The sequence below is a fragment of the Mesitornis unicolor genome, unplaced genomic scaffold (genome assembly GCF_000695765.1).
Source record: "Mesitornis unicolor isolate BGI_N332 unplaced genomic scaffold, ASM69576v1 scaffold9967, whole genome shotgun sequence".
In the NCBI taxonomy this organism is placed as follows: Eukaryota; Metazoa; Chordata; class Aves; order Mesitornithiformes; family Mesitornithidae; genus Mesitornis; species Mesitornis unicolor.
Window position 1 is genome coordinate 134,270 of NW_010195773.1, and position 24,363 is coordinate 158,632.

The window sequence follows — 24,363 nt, forward strand, 5'->3', positions numbered from 1 at the left end:
GCTCAGTGGGAATGAATACCAATTATCATTTATAAACAGTTCCTCTCATTATGCACCTATTTATGGCATCTTTTATAGCTTGCTCTAATTACAAGCACACAAAACAGAAATGTTTGGAGTTAAATAATGTAAACAGGGATGTAATTGATTTTCATGTTGAATAGTTTTTATTGATTTATTGTTAATTAACATTTTAAAGGATCTCTTGGCAAAATAATCCATTTAATTTATTGAATATTATACTAGCTGATGGTAAATTCATGTTAAAATGTCATAAAAAGATTAACAGTTCCACAGTACTTGTTTTTCCAACTGTTGCTGCTTTACAGATGTTATATATTCTCCCCAAATGAACACAGAGCTTATATTAAATGCCATCGATTGGTCTCAATCCAGGTCTTAGTGGACAAGTGTCCGCGTCACTAAAAATACCACATTCCAGCTGACACTAATTGGCCATCTGTGTGGCAGGGAGGACAGGCGTCTAATGGGGAGAAAAGCTGATCTCTATCGCTCCCAGGGCAGGGCGGCTGTTAGACTGCGTGGGCTGAGGGGACGAGCCCGTATTTTGGCTAAAAAGCTGTTTCCTGCTGCAAAACCAAAAGACTCTGGTGTCCATAATGTAAACTTTCCAACAAATAGAGCCCTGTGTCAAGTAACCAGCCACTTAATACATTCAGAGCATACATTCAGTGCTGCAGAAAATGTAGTATGCCGAAGGGATTTCCAGAGGACCCCACTGACTTTTTCCAATTTGGGGATGGGAAGAGAGGCTGTGAAGTCTGTTCAGTGGGTTGTTGTCAGCATTTTGGTGAATGCTAGTTACCTTCAGCTCTCATTGACTTCACTGAAAGCTGAAGTCACTTACTTGGCACCTCCCAGGATCAAGCATGTATCAAGGAGTAAAATTGCAAGTTGCAATCTTCATTATTACTATCCCATTATATTTTTCAAATGGGTAGCAAGAGAGTGTAATCACATCAGACCCTATTTTTTCATTAGAGAAGAAAAACATTAATATACTGTGACATGGTATTGATTTGATACAATCAATCTTTCCCAATAACAACAAAACCTTTATATTTTATTAATAGAACAATGCAGTTCTTCTCCATTACAGCTCCCTTTTATTGTTCTGGGTCACAGTGTAATTCTGGTGTGTTTGGATTTTTATTTTTATGAATATAATGTAAAAGCCTGTAAGATTGCTCCACCGATCTGCCATTAGGTTTCATTTGAGGCTCCCAAGCATCTTTTATTAGATGAAATTTTACTGATGCAGCTCCAGTCATTGATTGTTCGATGGCCCTTAGGGATGGAGAGCATGGGGAGGTTCCAGAAGGGTTCTTGTCCTTTCATTCTCTTGACTTTTTTTAGTGTTGTGGACACTGAGACTTGGACTCAGACCATCTTGTCAGTTTGAAGTTGACCTCTGAACAAGTGGCTGGACCCAGCCCTTCTTAATCCCTTCCAAACTGGGCTGTAGGTACATAAGCTCTAGTGAAGCTCGCAGCAGCCATCCAGACCACAGCCCTTCAGCATCACCTCACTTTCTGACCCCAGGCTTTCCATAGATAGTTCAGGTCAGGCACTACATGGGCAGGAGGCACTCTGAGCTCTGGGGCAGGCCATGGGCATGCAGTGGAGGAGTTACACTCTAACCTCATCTCCCTACTATTTAAAAAAATAAATACAATGTGTTGAGTGCCTTTACTTATACATCCACAGGAAATTCATCTTCAACTAGACATCAGCCTGAACCTCAGAGGCAGGATCCTTTCTTGCGCTCTGGTCCCTCAGATCTGCATATAGGGCCAGCACAGACTATGGCTGGTGGTACACTGGATATAAACTCCTCTGCAGTCTTCCTTCTTGGAGGCTCTGCTCTCCAGAAGCTGCTGTCCTGTCTCAGTTGTGGATGAGCTGCTGAGCAGGTATCACTCAAGAGCAAAATGTACTCTTGTCCAATTAGCATCTCCTTTCTAGAGTGCACGGCAAGTCTATCAGATCATTTGGTGCTTCTGTCTACCTACAGGTATTTTTGATTCACCTTCTTCAATTAGCCACAATATCTTCCTGTTCCTGGTGCAAGACTGGGGCATCATGATACACGAGTTGCAATGAGACCCCCAATTAGTATAGCCAGATACTTCCATTAAAGCAAAGCTAGATGACTTTCATCACTTGCTCTTTATTAATTTTTTCTCTTGAAATAAAGTCTTTGTTAACCTTTCTCCTCTTCCCTTTTGAACCAAGAACAATGTTGCAAGATCCCATGGTAGGAAAAATAATCCCCATAATAAATATGAAGACTCCATTTCAAAAGAGAATGGGCTTATTAAGGGTAACAGTTTATTAACAGTCACTGTAAATTAGACAGATTTAATAACTTTAATTAGTGCACTTTCTGACACAGAGCTTGAGGAGGATTCAGCATTTCATCCCCATCTCCCGCCTGTACATGTCTGTGTCTAAGGAAGCAGCAGCAATTCCTCGTAGTAAAAGCAAAATGACTACTACTCACAGCAGAGGAGAGCGCAGGAGAAAACTGCTGTATCAACAGGCCATGGCCAGCTTTCAGATATCAGGAATGACAGGAAGTCAAGCTTCTTCGGCAGTCTCTTAATTTCTTTTCCCTTTCCATAACCCTATTCAGTTCAGCCCCTATTTTAATCAAACCTATTTTGTTTTAATGACTTCTTGATTTAGGCCATATCTTACTTAGTGGGCATGGTGGTGTTAGGTTGACCATTGGGCTTGATGGTCTTAGAGGTCTCTTCCAACCTACTCTATGATTCTGTGATTCTCTGTAGCTACAAATTTAATTTCTATTTTTTAAAATTTGACATTTAAGTGTCTTGATCTGATCAAACATTCATTTCTCAACTGGATGGAAAAACACTTCTTAAAATTTCGTTTTGAAGGTAAGGATGTCACACAGTGACATTTTTAATGGGACCATATCCAACAGGATCAAATCTACATGTAGGTGTCTGCCTCCCCCAATTCAAAATGAAAATATGCTCAGAAAAGTGGACATTTCCTGAGGGACAAAAGATAGAGTTTTTAACCAGGTTGAGGTCTAATCTTTCAACCAGCCCACCTTTGCTGAGGTCTGAAGTCCTACCTTTTCTCTCCAGAGCAGTGTGGGTTTGGCACAGGCATCCCATAAAGAGCCTTTTGGAGGATGTTGCACATACAATGAAATCAACAGCAAATTAAGCCTTGAATGTTTAAAAACCTTTCCTGGGCATCTGCAAATGACCTCTACCAAAAAATACCATTACACAGCCTGGCTATATTTTCACAGAAACCCCAGAAATCACCTCTCTGGTCTCTGGCACATCTCCCTCTTAAATTTCAACATTTTATTCCACGACTTGAAGCTGTTAATATCTATTCAGAGAAATGAGTGAAGGGAAACACTGTTGAGAGCAATGGTTCTCCACAACCCAACAGGCAGAGGCTGCACATATGAATAAGTAAAAAAAATATGAGGACTTTACTTATCTTCTTCATACCAGAAGTTCCTTTCTAGTAAATTGATTGTATAGAAACAGATAGAAACAATAGATATGTGCATCTGCAGCCAAGAAGGCCATCCACTGCATCAAAAGAAGTGTGGCCAGCGGGGTGAGGGAAGTGATTCTGCCCCTCTACTCTGCTCTGGTGAGACCTCATGTGGGGTACTGCATCCAGCTTTGGAGTCACCGACACAAAAAGGACATTGAAGTGCTAGAGTCGGGCCAGAGGAGGGCCACAAAGATTGAGGGCTAGAGCACCTCTCCTACGAAGACAGGCTGAGAGAGTTGGGATTGTTCAGCCTGGAGAATAGAAGGCTCTGGAGGGACCCTATAGTGACCTTCCAATACCTGAAAGGTACCTATAAGAAATCTGGGGAAGAGCTGTTCACTAGGGCATGTAGCAATAGGACAAGGGGTAATGGTTTTAAACTAGAAAAGGGTAGATTTAGGTTGGATATTAGGAAAAAGTTTTTCAATATGAGGATGGTAGATCACTGGATCAGGTTGCCCAGAGAGGTGGTGGAGGCCCCAACCTTGGAGATATTCAAGGTCAGGCTTGATGGGGCTCTGAGCAACCTGATCTGGTAACACTGCTTACTGCAGTGGAGTTGGACTAGATGATCTTTAAAGGTCCTTTCCAACCCAATACATTCCATGATTTTATGATTCTATGAAAATGTTTTAGTATATAACATATGTGCGTGTGTGTGTGCGTGCGTGTGTGCGTGCGTGTGTGTGTGTATCTCCATACTTTCATGGTCTTGCCTGGCAAAGAACCATTGCTAATATGCTTTCAGATCAAGGTCCATCAATGTGGGTTTTTTACCCTGTTTTCCTATTGTTTAAATCATGGATTTAGGTTATTATCTGCCAACATTTACTGTCTGAAGCTTTACTTTAGGTCCCAGGGGAAATTCTGCAACCCCGTTTTGGGTGGTGCCATGTAGTGTCTGTGCAGCCCTGGGGTGAGAGCTGCCCTGGATGGTGGCCACTGACATGTCACTGGTTACAGGTCACAAGCGTTTGAGTGCTGTTCACACTCCTGCCAAGTGGAAGAGGCTGAGTATGTACCTCAGCTTCTGGAGGTTTAATTTATACTGGAGACAAAATCCAGTAACTTCTGGGGACTTTTTAAAAACACTTGGAACAGTCCAAATAATAACCTAAAGCTCACACCATAAAAGTCGCTGAGCCTAACATGGAAATAGATTCTTGCAGAAGATTTTTCTGTCTTTCCTTAATGCAAAGATTTGAAAGGAGGGAGAAGTATCACAGATAGGCCATTCCTTTCAGAGGGATTTCTTTATATATCTTCATGTGAAAGCTGCTGGTAAGGGAAGAAAAAATAAAGTAATGCTCTGAAATAAAATTTGTACAGATGTAGCTTTTTTTTTGAAATGACATCCCGTTTCTCCAGAATTCGATGTAGCCTTTAGTCAGCCTTGTTTCTTACAGTTCTCTGTGCTTTGCATGGTAATTAGCTGCTTGTGTTATCAGCGGTGACGATGCTCCCGGCTATTTCTTCAGCAGCCACTGCTGTTATCCTCGGCGGCAGCTCCTCGCATCCTCCTGCCAGACTGTGCATCTGCAAACGCCTGGCGTTCTTCAGGCTGCGCTGACAGAGGGACTAAAGCAGCGGGCACAGCATTGGAGAGCAAAGAGGCTGGAGCCCTCTTCCTTCGACAGCTGAAAAAGACTTGCCAGTCTTTTTTGCTGATGGTTCATTGGAGGTTCAGTGAGGCGAGCATGTTATGACAGATCACAAAATGCAAAGGGAGGCAAATAAGCTGGGTTCATCAATGTCAGGATAAATACAGGGTGGCAGCTCCTTGGTTTGATTGGGAACAGCAGCCTCTAAACCTTTATTTTGTTTTAATTTTTCTTTTTTAAGTAATTAAAACATTTATTGCATAAGCTTTCTGTGGCATACAGGCTATGGAGAGGGTGTAGGGACTGCTTTGCACAGATTGCTGGCACATCTGACATCAGTCTTACGCAGGTGCTGTGTCACACAGCCAGCACTGATGCAACAGTGTTTGGATCAGGCAAATCTACTGATGCACATAGTGTGTCAAGTGCTCTGTGCTATTAGTTGTTTGCAGGCAATGCAATCTCTTTTTTTTAAATTCAAATTTCAAGAAATATTACCAGTTTGGGTTTTTTTAAAAAAACTCAAATATGGCCATAAAGTTAAATTCAGGTTGCCAGAGTCACAGGCATTGAGTGTTCCTCTGTAACATGAGCAGAAATGGAGAAGGAAGCAAAAGAATAAGAATGGGGAGTCTTTTCCATACCAATACCTACAGATGCTTTTCAGACATACTTTAGGTCCCACAGTAACACTCTGCATTGTATTATATGATATCACAAAAAAACCCATATATGGCCCCAGACCTTATGAAATTGAAGTTGCTTGCTGTGTGCAGAGCATGATTTCTTATCTTCCCCACCTTTATTCTAGAAAGTTTGATATCAACAGTAATGTAAGAGCCTTACAAGTATTCAAACCAAAATAAATTAAGAAATTTATATTTGGCATGCAAAAGATGAAGAATAAAGAGGAAAATACGATGTGCTAGAGACAGTAACTATGGTTTTAGTTCTTTGGTAATGGAAAGTTTAATTTCTTGCCAATGAGTATTTGCAGACTTACTTCATTACACTTCTAGGAGGGATATTTAATTTTGTAACAGAAGCTTGTTTCTAAACCTACTCTTAAATAGCCTATTGCCAAATTTACCTTCAGTAGTTTTGTCTTCACACAAAAATGAAGAGCATCATTTTTTTCACCATTCAATGTATTGTATACAGCATAAGGTGGTAGGTCATCTCATCCCTCCTTCCATAAGATGACAGTGGACTAGAATAGCAAACTTGGGGTCAGGCAGTAAATTCATTGCTCTGAAAACAAGACATTCACAATGAGCGCTTTATCCTCTCTACTGTTGCTAACAGGATAGTAAGACATGGACCAGGGTTTGGGGAAGGAAAGGGAGAAAATGTAGAGAAACAGAGAGAGAAGAGAGGAATAAAATAGGCATTTTAAAATTCTTAAATATCCAGAGATTGTTGTGGTGTTTCTGTCTGCCCTGTTAACTTCATTGACAGCATGAACTACTGCACTTGCACTCCTGCTCCAGCATCAGGAGAGGTCACACGTGGCATTGTGTAGCTCCTTGGGGGCAGGGTTGAGCTCAGAACAGAGCTGTCTGCACAGGACTGCAGCTTCTCTTCAGCATCACTGTATCACATATGAGTAATTCTCCAAAGGTTGGCTTTATAGCATCATGCTCAATTCTTTTTCCTTTGAAATCAGCAGTGTAACTCCTAGTGACTGTAAAGCTGACTGACTGAGCCTCACCAAAAAGAGTTAATGCAATTCGTTTGTTTCACAATCAAGGGCCATATTCAGCGAAGATTTAGCAGGAGTGTTGACAATAAAGCACTTACGACTTTCTGTGAATTGGCATGAAATAACAGCCACAAAAAAGGATGAAACATAAATTGTCCCCTTGCATATGCATGGCTGCTGTACTTCTGACCTTGGTTGCAGCTGTTAGGCTACAAGTGGCTGCAGACCCAGATTTCCTCAGTCACTCAGCTCAGGTCGGGGAGCGGTGGCGATCGTGTCCAGGACTTGCACAAACTGGCTAGTGGTATCATATGACTCTGGTAGGCTCAGAGGTATCCATTTTGGAAACTCCTTCATGATTTTTTGAGTGCCCAAATGCAGATGCGGTAGAGGAGTCTGATTTCCAGGTGACAAGAGCTCAGCTCTTTGGAGAAGCGAATTGCTTTGATACTTCTCTAGGTGAGCATCTGAAAACTCAGAACGTCCAGGTGCTTTTTGAAAACCAGAGGTGAAGACCAAGTTCACTTCCCTGCTAGCTCTTTGGGGCTAATTAATTGTAATTGGTTTTGTTTCCATGCCACCTTCCCACATGGGAAGACCACAAGCCCCAGTCTCCTGCTTCCTGAGTTAGTTCTATTCTGTGAAAGGAGGAAAACCTTTCTTTGGGGAATTGTCAGGGAATTTAGCGTGGTGAAGTAAATGCCCAGAAAACATGCTTGATGCAGCAGCCACCTATATCTTGTGGAGAGCTGTAGGAGATGAGGACCCCTCAGCATCAGTACCTCCATCCGTGGTGTGCCATCTCCTCCCAGTTATGTTGGGCAAGGGACAGGCCGGAAAGCTGGGAGCATAAATGTGGCAGACTGATGTCTCATGCTGCCTCATCTTTGCTGCAAAAGTTTGCGTCCCAGCGAACAATCAAGCTGAAGATGTAGGTGAGGTACTGGCTGGATGGTTCCTTATAGGGGAATATAGATTGGCTGCTCTGCCAAATCTCTGATTTCCCCTCTCCAGAATGGCTCTAAAGGAAGCTATACCATTCAGGAGACCGGAATGCCTCTGTGCCCTCGGTCTCACAATGTACGTGTGGATTTAGGATCAGTATTTTAGGAAATTATAGCCTTCTTAGGACTGCTGTGATGCCGAGCCCACGCTAAGTGTTGCCGCCTGTGTTGCAGCTCTCCCCTCAGCATCCCAGCTGCCTCTGCCCTATACATTGTCAGGCTCCACATAGGCAGTGGCACTGCATAGCCTTTCCTGCACAAAGGATGCAGAGAGATATGTATTTAATACGAATAAATGTACATATTGGATCTATGTACTTTTTGCTTGTGCTTACTCATATGCAGTATATCCAAAACAGCAGGAAATACACCCGAAAGTAGTGTAAACAAAATCCTATGAATTTATACAAATATTTTGCAATCATATGTAAACACTGCAAATATTTCATCTTCCTGTGGTGCTGATGGGGAATAATTTGAGAATTTTAAGCAATGCAACTTTTCAGATGCTGAAAAGACTTGACCTCATTTTGAAACTGTAATAGAGGTTGGGATAAATTTCGTGTGACAACCACATCCTCAAACCTGCTATTTGTTATTGCTTTTTAAAACACAAACAAACTGTTTTCTCATTTTGTTTACAGGACAGTGGAACAGGAGATAACAGCTGCATTGAAGAAATATTGCGGGTAGGAATGCTTAAAAAAAATTCTCTTCCAATGCCATTTTGTTTACTCCAAAAAGACAAGAGAACAACAAGAATATTGCAATTACTGCTGTTAAAAGTATTTTTCTCGTATATTGTCATCTTTCTAAGGCAAGAGTAGGCAAAATTATTTCCTCACGAAAAATAATTTTGAAAACAACCTTCCAGAGCCTCTGGATTTCACTGTTACTTTGTGCCAGTACGGCTGACCTTCATGCATACAGAAGCAGATAATGGGATAAATTATAAACTGAAATGTACAATGATGTTTCAGGTTTACAAACCATGCAAAGTGCATGTTTCCATTAATCACAACTGTCAAAAATCTTAATTTTGAAGGGAGGTCTAGGAAGGTCATTTTCCACCTGGATTTAATTAGAATCCATTATGTAATGTCATTATGTCCATTATGTCCATTATATAATGGCAACGTGCAAAATCCATCGTTATTTCCATATTTCATTATTATTTCTTTTCTCTTAGTAATTTCTAGTTTATTTTCATGGAGCAAATTAATACACATCCAGACAGATCTTGGCTTGAATCAACTTTGATATTGATTATTTTCTGAGGCAGACCAATTTATAAACAATGAAACATTTCCAGCTATTTTAACTCATGGTTTTTTCCAGTTCTTTTTCTAAACTGATAATTCAGTCATTCGCGCTGGTTATAAATCTGATATGATAGTGAGTGAAACACCAAACAAAGCAGATGGAATGATAAAACCTCCCTATTACTGTGTGTGCTTCCACCTCTTGGATACCCACTACACAAATATTTCAGATTGTTTATAAACTGTGGAGCTATAAATATTTGGTTTAGAGATTAGTAGTGCATTAAGCCTGTTGTTTCTAAAGGCATTTCTCCATTCTCCCTGAATATGTTAAATACAGCTTTTAATTCTTAAACTAGACAAAGAGTTTATCGAAGGGTGATGATGATGGATTGCCTATGACTTCACTGGCAGAGCTTTTACTTAGCTAACGTTTACAAAGTAGGCTTTTGTGGGACTGAACCGCATATTCAACAAGCCTAAGCCTCAGTCCCTGCTGTTTTGTTACAAATTAGTAGCAAAGAGTATAATTCATGAGAGCTTTTTACATTTTTCACGATGCACTAAGTATATGATGTGATGTGAGGCTCATTTGACCCTTTTTTATGCAAGGCTTTTAAAATGAACAGTCAAAGAAGCTGGTTTGCCTCCTTAGGTTGTGCAATTAGCCAAAAAATGTAGAAGAAACATGGTTGCTTCTGTGCAGAGGAACATGGGTATATGTAAGAGACCCCAGCTGAGAAGAAAAATGCAGTGTATGACTGGGGATGGTAAGGTGCATCTCCAAACAGGTGAATGCAGCTGCTGCTCTCTTTTGTTTTTGTCTTGGGAATGTTCCTCGAGAAATATTTTTGCAAAGCTTCATGATGAAGTCTTCAGGACATCCTTGGGTGGGTAGGGCCGTTTTGTTCATTGTAATTTATTGACAAATTCTTTCACTTTGCTTAAAAACTGAATAAAACAACCCACAGCTCAAAAGCCACACTTCACATCAGTGTCTCGCTATCTGCTGAGGCTTAGCATGGCAGAGAGCACACCATTTTAATTCGCTAGCTCTTGCCCTCATATGAATACTCAGTCATCATAAGTAGCATCTCCAATCTGCCCATCCTCCAGGTCTGCACAGGGTATCACTTTCTACTCTGAACTTCCCTTGTGTGCCTGTGTCTAAGACTATACATAAACCTTGTCAAGTGTTATGCTGTAGCATTTATAGCAGACACTCTTTATTCACAAATGCGTACATCTCAGGTCCAAATTCTCATTACACACCCTGATTGCTGCAACCTCCTTTCCTCAGTTTTGACAAATGCAGTGTTACCCACCTCCATGCTGCCACACAGGTCATTTTCCTAGCTTGACGTCTTCCCCAAAGACATTTGTCTTTACATATCACCACTGTCATCTCCTTCTGTATCTTATCAAGTAGAGACATTTGTCTCTGATTTTAAAGCCTCAAGTCTACCAATCTGTCCTGACATGTTAGCTCCCACTTTAGCTTACCTGAAGATGCCAGCCTCTGTCACCCTGTTGCTTACTTTTATATTAATTAATTTCTCCCATGCTTCCCATCAGATCTCGGAACAGCCTTGAACACTCTCCCAGTTAGCTCCATACCTACCTTTGGATCATCTCATTAGAGCCTCCTTTTTCACAGTGGTGAGGTCAGGGCTATACCATTGTTTCTCATGCTTTTATCATTGTTGTCCCACTTGTCCCTGGTCAGGCCAGATCTATCCCTCTGCTCTGTTTTGTCCTAAAAAGTGAACTTTCTGTATCAGGGAAATGCTGTGTAGTACAGAAGCAGTGCTTAGGTACTCTCACAGTACAAACTGTATCAGCAGTGGTTGCTCTTACTGATAATTAATGAAAGCAGAAAAAGTAATAGTGTGCCATTGCTACTCTCTTTGTAAATTACTGGCATGCAGACTTTTCCAGCCCTCTCCGTGACTTCTTTTTGGGCTGAACAGATCAATTCAGTTTTAACACAGATTTCCTGGTTTTCTGAAACAGACTATTTGTAAGGAATGCCATTTCCAATTTTTGTTGGAGGTGCTATTTACATAGCAAAGCCAAAGTTTAGCTTCTTTTTGGGTAGCATATATGCAGTTCCTGTATAGGTGCCCAGAGGTGGGCAATTAAAAGCCACAGGAGCTGAAATCCTTGTGTTCTCTTCAGAAAAGATGGCTCTTTGCTACCACATTGAAATGTATTTATTGTAGGAAGGACCACTCTACTGTACAGAGCATCGGCAAAAGGAACAAGATGCTTAATTTTTTTTAAGGAGCATTGCACCCTGTTTTAGCTGTCTCTTGCATAACACAAAGCAGAAAACATCCTCTCCTTGTAGACGGTGTGTTCCCTGCGCTCATCAGGCTGTGACTTTTCCAAGGGATAGGTACATCCATGGCATGTCCGTGTTTCCCTGGTCAAGACCAAGGGCAGTATGAAGAGTGCCCCGAGTCTGATCCATCTGCTTTCCTCAGTTTCCTTTCCCCAGCAGGTAAGAGGCAAGTGCTGGTTTGTGTGCAGGTCTTGTCACCCTCTGATATCAGGACATGGCCAGAGACAACATCTGGACCTGGGCAACAAGATCAGTTGAGGCATAGCTTTAAAATCACCAAATCTTATTTTGCACTGTCTGTGACAGGAATTTGTAGTCTCTGTGCTGTCTGGTGCAGCGCAGGGTGCCGCAGCTTAAGTCTAGCCTTTTTTAGATGTTGTTTTACCAAACGTATCAGAGCTCTGTAGACTTTGTAAACTGACAGATCATTCTGCACGAAACTGCAGCTTCCAAAGAAAGCCCCGAAGAACTGAGACGCAGAACCGCTTCCAGTCCTGAAGGAGGTTGATTAACAAGACAGTAACCCTGTTGAGATCGGAGATGTTGTAAGGACTCCTGCTGAGTTTATAATCACTGCAGGAATCCTGAACCTCATCTAACCCCATGCACCAGTTTACAGCAACTTCTTCAAAGTGTAGCAACTTCTCTGTCCAGCTGCAGTGCAGGCGCACATGTCAAGTATAGAGAAACTTCTGAGAGAGCCTTTGGTGTAAATAGCTCCAGTAAGACAAAGTTACAGATGTAATGGCAAACCAAGAGAGAAAATCCTCATTACATGACTGTAGCTATAAAAGGCAATTACTTGTAAGCTTTTGCATCGTCGGTGGAGGACATGGTAGAAAACTTCGAAGTGGAAAATAAGAGTTAAGGTTACACAAATATCTTTTATTCCATCATGCTCAGATCAGTTGCTACCTGAGTTCCTGAGACACCACCAAAGCCCACCTATTCACTTGCTTGCTAGAACATACGCTTGCTAAGCAAGATTAGTAATTTTGGCTGATTTCTATATGATTTTATTAGTATGTGGTACTGTGTATTTTGTTATGACTAATGGGATTTTGAGTTAACGTTTATTTTGCTGTGGTACATGTGCAAAATGGGAGCAGCAAGAGTCCTGCCTCTCCACTAAGTCAACTGTTGCAACCACTACACTCTATTTGCTGTGTATTTAAGGAGAAAGGGAGTGTGTCAGATGCAGACGGTTCTTGGTTTGTAAGATAAGTGGTTGAAAATTGATCTGGCTAATCTTACAGCCTTAGCTGTGATTTCCTACAGTTGCGGTGGATTTGTTGAAAGGAAACCCACAGGCAAGCTGAGCTTTTAATTATTGAAGACGTTCATTATGAATTCCCTTTTTGTGTGTGTGTTGTTGACATGAGAGGTGGTGTTGAGCTGGGGGGGGAGACGGACGTAGTTCGAGTGTTTGGCCTGTTAACAGTGTTTGGCTGCGGGATGCAGAAACAGTAGGAAGCTGATGGAGCAACAGCAATGCAGAGAAAGGGCTGGAGGAAAACCAAGTACGGAAGAAGCCACCTCCCTTGGGGTGCTGTGGAGCAGTGGGGGGGCACGATGGGGTATGGGTTGGTGGACAGATACGTTTATTTCAGGGAAGACAGAAAAAACAGTTGGGGAGGCAGTGAAAGGCCTGAGACTCGAGCTGCCAACATTCCTCCCAGTGAAGGGCAGCTCTGCTTGGTGCCATGAGCCTTGTGCTCGGGGTGAGCACCCGCAGGTGCCCTTGAAAATAGGTCATGACTCCCCGTGACCACAGGGCATCCACTTATGAAAACATGGCATTTTAAGTGGGATGGCTTTGATGAGTAATTTACTTGAAATTCTCTACCCTGTGAAACTAATCAGAGTATGTAAAGTGAAGTACTTCTTATTTGAGCAATGTAAAATCTGAATGAAAACAGAATCTAATTCTGTATTTTTCCCACTACCCACTTGGGATCCCTTGGCTCATTAGCAAGTTTGCTAATTCTTTAGCAGAAAGCACTAAGGATCAACCCATCAAATATTCAGGGTTTTTTTTCCAAACCTGAACAGCCATATGTGCCGTGAGATCAGCTGCACTCCATCAGCTGACTGAATTAAAACAAGAGCAGAGGTAAATTAGAAACTGTCTGCACAAGAGAAATCCCATGAAAACATGCAGTCCTACCAAACACACTGTCACTGTGAATAAGCATCACAGTCAGCGGAGCATGTGTCAATACTTAGAGGGGAGAAAAATCACTTTCTTAGAGGTAGGTTGTTAGTTCAACAACTGTGAACTGCTGCCTTGTAAATGTTAATGACTGTAAGATCCCACTGGCTGCTGTTAAGCTCCTGGTGGAGCCGGACATGTGAAGAATTGCAGAACACAAATATGGTAATCAGCAGTATATTTCTAAACACTCCTCTGCTTTCCAAAGCAGAGGGAAAAGCCTACAGGTGGGACGAGCCCCACTTTGCTGCACAGCACTCGTGCAAGAGCTACCTCTGCATTTGCAGAGCGGTTTGATTGCAGTCTCCTCACTGGAAAGACATTGCTGGGCAGCTTTGTGAGGGAGGTGAGAAGGCTGCCCTCAGCACAGCACCATCATGGGAAAATCTGGATTGTTTTTTGTGACTGAAAACTTCTGGGAAAGTTTCAGGAGGAACACAGGAATGTCAGGCAAGAGACGCTGTGGGATAGAAAGAAGGTCTGGAGACTTGGAAGCAGCACCAGTTTGCTGACACTGCCTTTCTTGCTCAGTCTCATAGAATATGGAAGTGCTCTAAAGTGTCAGAATCGTATTAAAAATGTATCAGAGGCATAAACTATCATTTGTTTTCATTGCAGTCTTTCAGAAGAACTTTCACAGCACTGCTTTGCTTTCAGTATCCTGAATTTCAGAGCAATTAAAGTGTTGTTTTGGCTGATGTATACTGTTCATTGCATTTCTTCAATATTAGATTTTTGTCTTTCTTACTCAAATAAAAGAAAAAGCATACCTAAGAGTGTTTGGAAAACGTGTTATTTCACTCAAGGCACTAAAACTGAGAAACATTAAGCCATAGTTCAAGCAATCTAATGCAACCTCCTCACCCATTAACATTGCCCTCCTTACTGCACCATTTTTACAATATTTTTTCTACAACAATTGCTGTCTGCAGCAATTTACCTGGGTCAGCTTTCCCCCAGCCAGCCTGGATGTAGGTGGCAGCACTGTGGAGCTTCAGCAAGCTCTGCCTGGAGCTTCAGCAAGCTCTGCCTGGAGCTTCAGCAGCTTCTCAGTGAGAAGATGGTTGTTGAAAAGTGTCTCTCAAAGCAGTCTGATGTTTGAAGTGTGTTGTATATTTAAACCTTGAACTTAGTAAGTCTCAGTGTCAATGAAAAAATATCACCTTTAAAAGGCAGAAACTATAAATAGTTTAGTGGAAACAGGAGATCAAGCTAGAAACTTATGGTGGGAATAAGACTTAACAACAAATGCCACTCAAGATAATCTGCCTTTCAGTCTTCCATCTCCTGATGCAGGACATGGAGGCACTTTCTGTGCCATTAACCACCCATGTGCTGGGGCACTGGCATCTTCAAATACAGCAAAATCTTATCAGCTTTGAATCTAATAGGGTGGCACAGAGGAAAGAGACCCATATTCTCATTGGAGTACAAGCAGCTGATGTGCGATGGCTTTGTGTTGGAAAAAGGCAGGCCAGTATAAAAGAGTTGGTGAAGCACTATCGTGCTAATGTTGTAGAATTAATTTTCAAAATTGCTGTTTTGTAGTGAGTGTATACACCCTGTTATTTGACAAAGCAAGAGAGAATCCGGAATGAATTATCCACCCTCTCTGCTATGCAAAAATAATACGGTAAAATACTTCCTAATTTTTCCCTCTGTTTAGAGTGTTTCACAAAGCTGGAAAAGAGGCACAATCATCATCTTGTTCCAATACAGAGAAATGATTCCTTGTTATTAATGGCAAAGGGCCAGAGAGATCCTCATTTTGTATATCCCTGCCACAGCTCCTCTGCGGCCAACAGAATTATGCATATTAATACTAGAAAGAATATGTGCTATCAGTCCTAATAAAGAAGAATGAAATTTGGGTAATAGCAAGTATCCACAGTGCTGGGAGCCTGGAGTTTGATGCCTTCAGCTGCCACCTTTAGAAAACAGCCTACTTTCTGTCCCTGTGGTAAGATTCACTCAAAACAAAGTGAGACCGCAAAGGATGTGTGACTTGAGATGTTGCCATCCTCCAGTAAACCCTATGGGAACAGTGGCTTTCTCCTGCAATGTGTTTTTCCCCCTAAATTATTAGGAAAATAGTTAGGTTTCTTCCTTGATTAAATGGGCATTAAGGCAGCAGACTCATCAGAGCAAGGCCACTAGATGCTGTTGTATGATGTATTTTCTGCCCAGGTTAACATTTCCATTTTATTCATGGTGTTTCCAGAGATGGCTGTAGACCAGGAGAAGGAGAGACAGAGGGTTTCCCGCTGTGTTCTGGGCTGTAGGCTGCAGCTGTGGCAATCATTGCTCCCTGGTTTAAGGACATAGCCCTTGTTTGCCCTGTGAGCCCACAGGGTGACAGACCTACGGCCATCCCCACCTTGAGATGTATCTCTGAAAACCTGCATTAGATTGACTTGTGGGTTTCAGTGGCTGAGGCTACCCATGTACTTCAGCCATGCACCTTTTCCTGTCTCCTACACTAATATTTTCAGCAGACATGCTCTTAAATCTAGGAAATTCCTCTGTGGTGCCTGATTTTCCACAACTGGAGATGATCAGCGGGAACTCTCCCACCACTGTCACATTTTGGTCTGACCCAGGAAGCCTGAGCTCTCTGTTTATGTCTGAGAGAGGCAGCTTTCCTCATCTGGGAGCTGAGACAAGTATTCTTTTGTTAATCTTATTTAATCATATTTAGTAGCAACACATGAGTTAGCAGTTAGCTTCACTTGGCAGAAAGACTTGAAGGAAATTGTGGGAGAAAAGAGGAGTCTGGTGAAAGGAAATTAAATCGCTTTCAAGAATACGCCATTGCAATGTCTATACTAATAAGTAAAATGGACTAATAACTGTTCTTTTACGCAGAGGCCAATCAGTGTAGCATGGCTTGTGTCCAAAGAGCTAAACAGTTTACAGCCACGAAGCAGAGTGGCTTCACCTATGGTGCCTGTCAGAAGAGGCCCCTGGGCATGCAGGGATTTTCCCTGCAAGAGCTGGCCCCAACCAAGACCATGCTGGTGGCAGCGATTTAATGATGTGCACAGTTGTGAGCCAGTGCTCAGGTGTATGGTCCCATCAATGTGTTAGGAGAGGTGTGGTCTAAATCTTCTATACGATGTGCTGGCCTTCCTCCTGCCTTCTGTAAAACCTCAGAGACTTTGGAGAATAAAAATTGGGATTGAAAATCCCTAGCGTTTTTTATTCTATTTATTTTGGCATCTTTTTGCCACTGTAGTTCGTTGCCCTTGGGACATATTGGGTTGGTTTTTTACTTTGGAAAATATGAAAGGTAAAAACTTTCTGAAGGAAAGACAAGAAAATACAGAGCCATTTGTCTGCAGGATGCAAAGTCCTGTTAATAGAATATTTTAAGAGAGACTGACTGAATACTGATCAAGTTTTTACCAACTAAAATGTCATAGTGTCTGTCCTTTATGATTAGCGCTAAATGCCATTTACTGTGCATGGTGCATTTTGTCATTCTTAGAGTTATTTTGGATTTAGTAGCTTAGGAAGTAAAATGCTATCAGGTATGCTTCAAAAGTGAAGTACTTGGAAAAGACCCAGTAATTTCATGTACAAATTATTGATGTTGCCCTAGATGATGGGATTCTGGCTCAGGCCTCTAAACAGTACCATTTTACAGGTTATAATGAAGATGGCGATAAACCATCACATTTTGGACAGTTTCTAAAAATTTCATTGTTGCCAACGAAATTAATTTAATTAAAAATATATATTCTTTACAATGGTATTGACTACACTTAAAGTCACTGAGATATGAAAGAGCTTACATACAAACTTCAGTTAAAAACCATGCAATTTTATATAGAAATTGCAAGCCTGTCACTTTACCCTTAGGGGGAAAAGAAGTTATTCAGAGTAATGACAATAGCTTGGTGGGAGAGAAAGTGGGCTTCACACAGTAAAAAAGTTTATTTCCAGCTGTGTGGGCTTTCCACAGGCTTTTTTTCATCAATATTATCAAGTTATTTGTTATTTACTCATGAATGCTGAATAAATACCTAGCAAATTCAAGACACTATTTATTTTGCTAGCATTGCATGTGTGCATACGTAATGGTTCATTATAGCCCTGAGCTTTCAACACATCCCAGTGTAAATGAGAAGAGCCCAATTAAAAAAATTGTAGACCCTGAACCAACCTTTGTTGACTTCAGATCCTGGTTTTGAATTGAGCACCAAAAGAGAAAATTATGCCTATTAAATTGAGTAAACATTTTCTTCATTTATCTGGGTGACTTTTTTCTGTCAGTGAAAACTATTTTTTCGCTAAAAATGCCAACCCTTAGAAACTTAATGAGTATTAATGAAAAGCTGGAATAATTTAGCATGGATAAAAAGAGGGTAATTTTCCTCAGACATTTTGCTGGTACAAACTGAATCCTAAAAGGCCTGTTCTCCTTGTGGTCTGTCAGAATAATTCTCATTATAGTCAATGGGAACCAGGTATATATGCACCAAAAGCAGAATAGGTTGCTAAATATAGTTGCTACCGCAGCAGCTGGTTCCCTTTCTTGTTCATCAGATGGGGAAGCTGGAAGCTGCAGCGGCCTCACAGCATAAAAAAGACGGTGCTTGAAGAAATATTTTTGCTGGGACCAGGGGTGTGAGCTTGATTTTGCACTTCCAGGGACTTCCGATTTTTCCCAAGTGGATGGACAGGCTTCAGGCTGCTGTGTTTGAGCCCACCACACAGGGCCAGTGGCACACAAGCTGCTTTTAGCCCGAGCAGGCTACCCAAAATGGCCATGCGCATCACATTTTCCAGCCTATGAGACCACTGCAGGTTATGCAGTCATTCCAACAAAATAAATGGATGGGAGTTTTCCCCATTAGTTGGAGAAGCAGCATACATGTCTAGACAAAGCAATAAAAGAACTGCACGCTCTGCCTTGTCTACATTTCCCCATCATTTTTTGCTGTCACTCCTTAGCTTCCTTGCATGTGAAGATGACATTTCCACCATGTCTTCCAGGCTCAGCTTAGCTTTCCCTCTGCCTCCCCTCCTGGGCAGCAGCGACTCTCATCCTCCCTGGTGTCTCCCTGCTCAGAGAGCTGCCCCGGGGCTCTCTTCTCCTAAACAAGCTGCCTGTGTCTCGGGGCCCTTGGAGTCTCACAGGAGTCACTTAAGCTCTGTGATTTTTTTGAAGACCCAGGATTAGTATCTGATATCTTTTTTCTCTTGTCTGGGATTTTCCGCTATCCAAATCTAGACCCCTGTGGAGAGACAGAGGGGAAAAAAAAAATGGCCCTTAACCTTTTGTTTTCCTTGGGTAGGATCTATTCAGGTGCTGATAGTCTTTAACTATCAACATTTTCATGGACAGACATTAACTTCTTTTCCTTGTCTTCTTAGCACATGGAGTATAAAGCATTACACAGTAAAAAACAGCCATAAGGAATTCATAAATTATACATAGGCAGATTCCCCAAGTCATCAAACATTCCCTTCTGTAAAGGATGTTCTCTATCAGTTATTGTTTCTGTGGTATGTGTACCATATCTTGTCATCTAAGCTTTCTTGAATTTTTTTTTATTATTTCTTCTTTTTTTTTTTTTTTTGTAATTTCAGTGAGTTCTGATTTAAACCAAACCAACAGGAGCCTTCTTTTTTACCCCTCTCTCTGTCCCTTTTTGCCAGCAGAAACCACACAGGTTGAGTAGACAGGTTTAGGGAGTTCTCAGCTGAGACAGACACAGACCTGGAGTCTTTGGTTTTGGTGTTGCATCTCTTGAACCCTTGATGCCAGCAAAGGGGCCATCCTGCCCAGGGATGCCTATGCTTTGGGTACTGTCACGTAGCCCCTGGCAGCATTTCTGGCTGCAGCAGCTTTGTGGATGTGCAAGGCTGCGAATCCAGCTTGAGAATGGCCCTTCTCATACGCTTCACTTGGCAGGAGCTAATTCAAAATTCATATGGCACTGAAAAAGCCATGCCAGCTAAATGGTGTATGTGAGTACTAGCAAGCTCAACACATGCAGAAATGGGCTGTTCCATGATGCATCTTGTTCTGTCTGTTCAAGTGCCTGTGTTTTGGCCAAGAGCCATCGGATGAGTAATCATTGCAGAGTGCATCCTAGGAACCATTCAGGATTTGGGACCAGCAAGAGGTACCTGATTATGGTGGGACCATAATTATATATTCCGCTGCAATGCGCTCTCAACTTTTCCACAAAATATACCACTCTTACTAAATTTTCAAGGCCATGTCTCAACCAAAGCATGAGCTTTCCTGCAGCACTGATAGAAACAAGTCTTACACGTGAAAACTTAGGTGTCTGTATAAAAAAAAGCAAGGATTTTAAAGCATTATTGGCTTGGCAGATGCATTTTTATGAAGTTCATATCCCAAATAAAAGCCTGTTAAGAATCCTATGACTTAAAGTGTGTTGAAGTATATGAAAATGGAGTGTTCTGTGAGGCAAAGAAAAGGGAAATTAAACGCTGAAGCCAGCAGAGGTAAAAGGGAAAATGTAGCTGGTGATATACTCAGCCGTCCTAGCCATTCCTCTACAGCTCATGTCCACTCGCCTCTCCACTGCTCTGTTGCTGTTTCCGAATCCAGATGGCTGCAGGGGCAGTCCAGCCAAGCACTGCACTGTTTTTCTGGTGTGCCACAAGTCAGGCTCCCACTGTGTCTCCCCTTCATGCTGCTGCCTGGTCTCCTCCGCTGACTCCTGCAGGAGCCTAGGAGGAGCAGGCACCTTGCCTTGCGTTCAGTGCTGAAGGCAGCCAATTTGAGCACCCCTCGCAAAACAGACACAGCGTTGACAGCTAAACTCTTTGCGTTAGTTCTGAGCAGGAGGGATGCACTAACCTCCTGGCCAATCTGAAATGTGAAACATTTTATAAGAATCTGCAAAATGAAATGCTTTGATTAAGAAGAGGACACTGCTTATCTGTCTGACTCCATCTAAACTGGTGGTGGCCAAGAGGTGCTTCTGATGTCCCATTCCTGGCTGTGTCCTAAATGTACAGCGGGGCAAGAGACCTGCATACGTCAATCCATGTAATTTTCCTGCACCCTAATTTCAGCCCATAAACCCCCTGGATGCATGAATTGAAGGGAGTCCCAGTATAGCTCAGCTGGTTCTTGTGTCCGGGTAGTGGCAGGGCAGGGATCATGGAGAGCAATGCACAGCAGAACAGGTGAATTTAGACTAAGGCAGAAAGAAATAGTTACGTTCCAGAGTTATTCAATGTTTGTCATTTATCTCAAAATAGAATTAAGGTGTGAGAAAGCTTGTAAAATGCACAACGGTATTTCTCTGCAAAATTACAGGGTTTCTTCTGTTTGGAATAATGACTGTAAATTCCTCAGTATCATGGAAACCATTTAAGGTCATATCTACCAAAGCATATTTAAAGGAAGTTCAGATCTTTTGTGTCTGACACTTACATTCTGATTATCTGTCTGGAGGCAAAGCTCCTCATTTTGATATGTAATGAATAAAATGGACAAGTGGAAGGAATCAAGATAATGAATTTGCAGGATAATTTTACTAATTATCTTGTTGCTGATCATAGAACCAAGGCACTGCAAGTCAATCCTACCACAGCTATTAATAGGCAATGCCTAAAGCTGTTCTTGTAACATTTATTACTCATGGCTCTACACAAGTTGATAGTTTTCTATTAAATTTGTAAAAGTGAATTCACTAACACGTTCCTTGTTCTAAACATAACATGCTAAATTATACAGGTTTACCAAAAGTCTAAAGAAAGTGAGAGCATTTAAAATAAGATGTTTTCTACTGCATGAATATTAGGTGATGATTTGATATAGAATTTATCTCACTTTGTTGTAGATATTTGAAGATGGTTATCTAATCTAAATTATGAATTTAATCTCCCTAGCTAGTCAGGGGACAGAGGATGGGACAAATTGTCCTCTTAAGATGCCTTTATCCTCAACGACTACAGAGGGATCCCAGTTAATTTGCTGAAATGGACAATAAATGTTTTTATGACTAAAGGTAAGAGGTATTAAAATTTGTTGTTGGGAAGTGTTAAATAGGAAACTTTTCAACAGGAAACAAAACCAGAAACAAGTAACAGTACCAGTAACAGTAATATGAGATTATAATTGGCCCCCTAGCCATTTGTTTGGCAATGCTTAGGTGAAGATAGTTGGAGAACACAAGCATAGGGTCTGCCTTTGGGAACAGCTCAAGAACATGAAAAAGTGTCCATCAAAGTGAGCCATTGATATCCAAACCAGAGCTACAAGACAGACAAGCTCAAGAACCATAATGGGACGCTAAGTGTGGCTTTAAGAAAAGTAAGAAATGTGGACAGAGATGAGTGAGGATGAAAAATTCTGAGGTTAAAAATACATGCAAAAAAGACAAAAACAAACACAGCATTGGAGAAGTGACCAGTGGGAGGAAGCAGGTGGATCCCGGGTCCTCTCTATCTCTTCTGCACCCAAAGGACCAGAAGAAGCTCAGTCTCTTTGCTACCCAGAGCAGCACAGAGTTGGCTCCCTGTATCATCAACCATAAGTCTCCTAAACTGTGTGTGCAGCCTTTGCTGATGTGCCCTCCCCTGTGCCAAAATGTAGATGTTGCTATTATTTATCCCATGAAGAAACATCTGGGGTTTGGTTCATTATGATGCAAAAGAGAAACACAAGAAACTGTGGAGGCATTTAAAAAATGCAGAATTCCTGAGGGTGGCCTTAAAGGAGGTGCCCCGGGAAAGCAGCATGGCAGAGCCTGACCCTGTAACCTCATTTGTGTGTCATCCTGGCTGGGTTCTGCAGACACCTTGTCTCTGCTTTGCTCAGTATTTGTTTAAGCACACTTAGATCTCCAGCCAGTAGTCTTTGGCACTGCCTGTGTGATGGAGGGCATTGTAATGGGTATATAATTTTTGCTTAGAAAAGAATAAAAATCCTCCCAAAAAATCTATTCAGACTACTCCTGGAGCAAGCTAAGATACCATAAAGTTTTTGATAACTAAATCCATTTGATGCTTTATCTCTCCCCTCAAATAATTTCCCTTAATATTAGACAACACTACAGCACAATAAAAAACACTAATGGTCAGGCACTTGGTTTAATGAAAGAGTCTTTTGAACTGCTATTATAACATAGAAAAGAGGTCAGCCTTTTAAGCATAGATCTTAAAGTTAGCTTGAAATATTTGTAATATTAACAGAAGAATCAAAGCTGCTACTCTGCCAACCATGCTGCAAATCAGGATGCTGCAAATAAGGACTTTAGAAGACCCAGAGGACTCTGCTTTAATAAGCGAGTCATCTAAAACCACTGTTGCAGACAACCAGAGGGTACAAAATAACCCAGACTAGAAACGATCTGACTGCAGAGAGATGTTGAAAGGCAACAGGTTCTCTCTAGACAACTGGATAAAAACTGAGACAGTTTTGAAAAATAAGCATTTATCACGATGCCTTTTTAGTTTCTGTTTCATGGTTTGGTTGTGCTTTTCTATCCTATGAAAGTTCATCAGAAACATTAAAAGCAGAAACCAAGTGCTGTTTGCAGGTTTTGTTTTCGTCGTTGTATGAAATTGAGAGCATACTGTGCTATAAATAAAAGCTTGTAAGTAAATTCCCAACACATTAAAACCTGCCTAACAAGAGATTAAGATGGTCTGAAGTCACTGACTCAGATCATAAACAGTGCTGCCGTTAGCTGAAATGATTAATCACTGTGGTATGAAAGAAAAGAGGAAATTTGTTAAAATATAAGCAGAGGGCAGGATGCTAACTCCAGGGGCACGCTGATTGGCTCTTTAATAATGTATAACGAAGCGCGTGCCAGATCAAAAGCAAATCACATGCAGCTGGCAGAAAATGAAATGGCATTAGGCAAAGTATTTGTCTAGCTATGAGGCTATTTAGGAAACTACTGTCTATTAATGGAATGTCGATTAAAGCTTTTCAAATTAATTTTTGCTGATAGAAATCCCATAAATAAAACATGATATATGCATTTTATATAAATATGCACACACACATGTGGGGTTATCCATATCTATGCATTATATATTATAAATAGTGCAAACATTTAGTCACAACTTTGCAAAATTACCATGCATTATTAGCAGCTATTCAGGCTAATTAAATCATCTTCACATTCTCATTTTAATTGTTACCCTGTGTGAGTGTGTGCTGAATAGTTGTTACTTGGTTGAGTTAGGATGCTATATTTGCTGTGGCAGAATTTGACAAAAAATCGATGGCAGAGGGAAGAGAGGTGCACTGAAGCAACATCCCTGTTCCTCACAGGTTACCCTGTCGTCTTTTACAGTCTACAAGGGTGAGACCTGTCTGCTGAGCTCCTTCAGCTTTTGGACAGGTCATCTTGGGAGCAGCCGTGGGAAGCCAGGGAGCAATCCTTACACTGGGAAGTGTCTTTCCGTCGGCATTTGGTTTTTAAGACACTGAGATGCCCATCGGTGGCCAAAGTTAGGCTTGTGCAGAAGCCTGGAGGCACCTGCTTCTGTGTCTGGGTGCAGCATGGACCTATTTTTAATCCGGTGAAAGTACAATATCTGGCCTGAAACGCCAGGGCTGTCACTCTCCAGCCCCATGATCTAAGCCTTAGGCTGGAAATGTGATCCATTGTTGGCTTGGGCTTCTCTGCCTTGCCAGAGGTCCAGCTTCAGCAGGGG

The 24,363-nt window shown here is 41.6% G+C and overlaps 1 protein-coding gene across 1 annotated transcript in view; it reads left to right on the top strand.

The window, feature by feature from the left end:
• The window catches only part of AFF3 (AF4/FMR2 family, member 3), a gene marked incomplete at its 5' end in the record, with an annotated part of 268,426 nt that overhangs the window by 88,467 nt on the left and 155,596 nt on the right, over positions 1-24,363 (top strand). Inside the window, one exon of the mRNA XM_010188239.1 lies at positions 8,525-8,569. Coding sequence (XP_010186541.1) covers positions 8,525-8,569 — 45 coding nt within the window. The remainder of the gene's footprint in view (positions 1-8,524; positions 8,570-24,363) is intronic.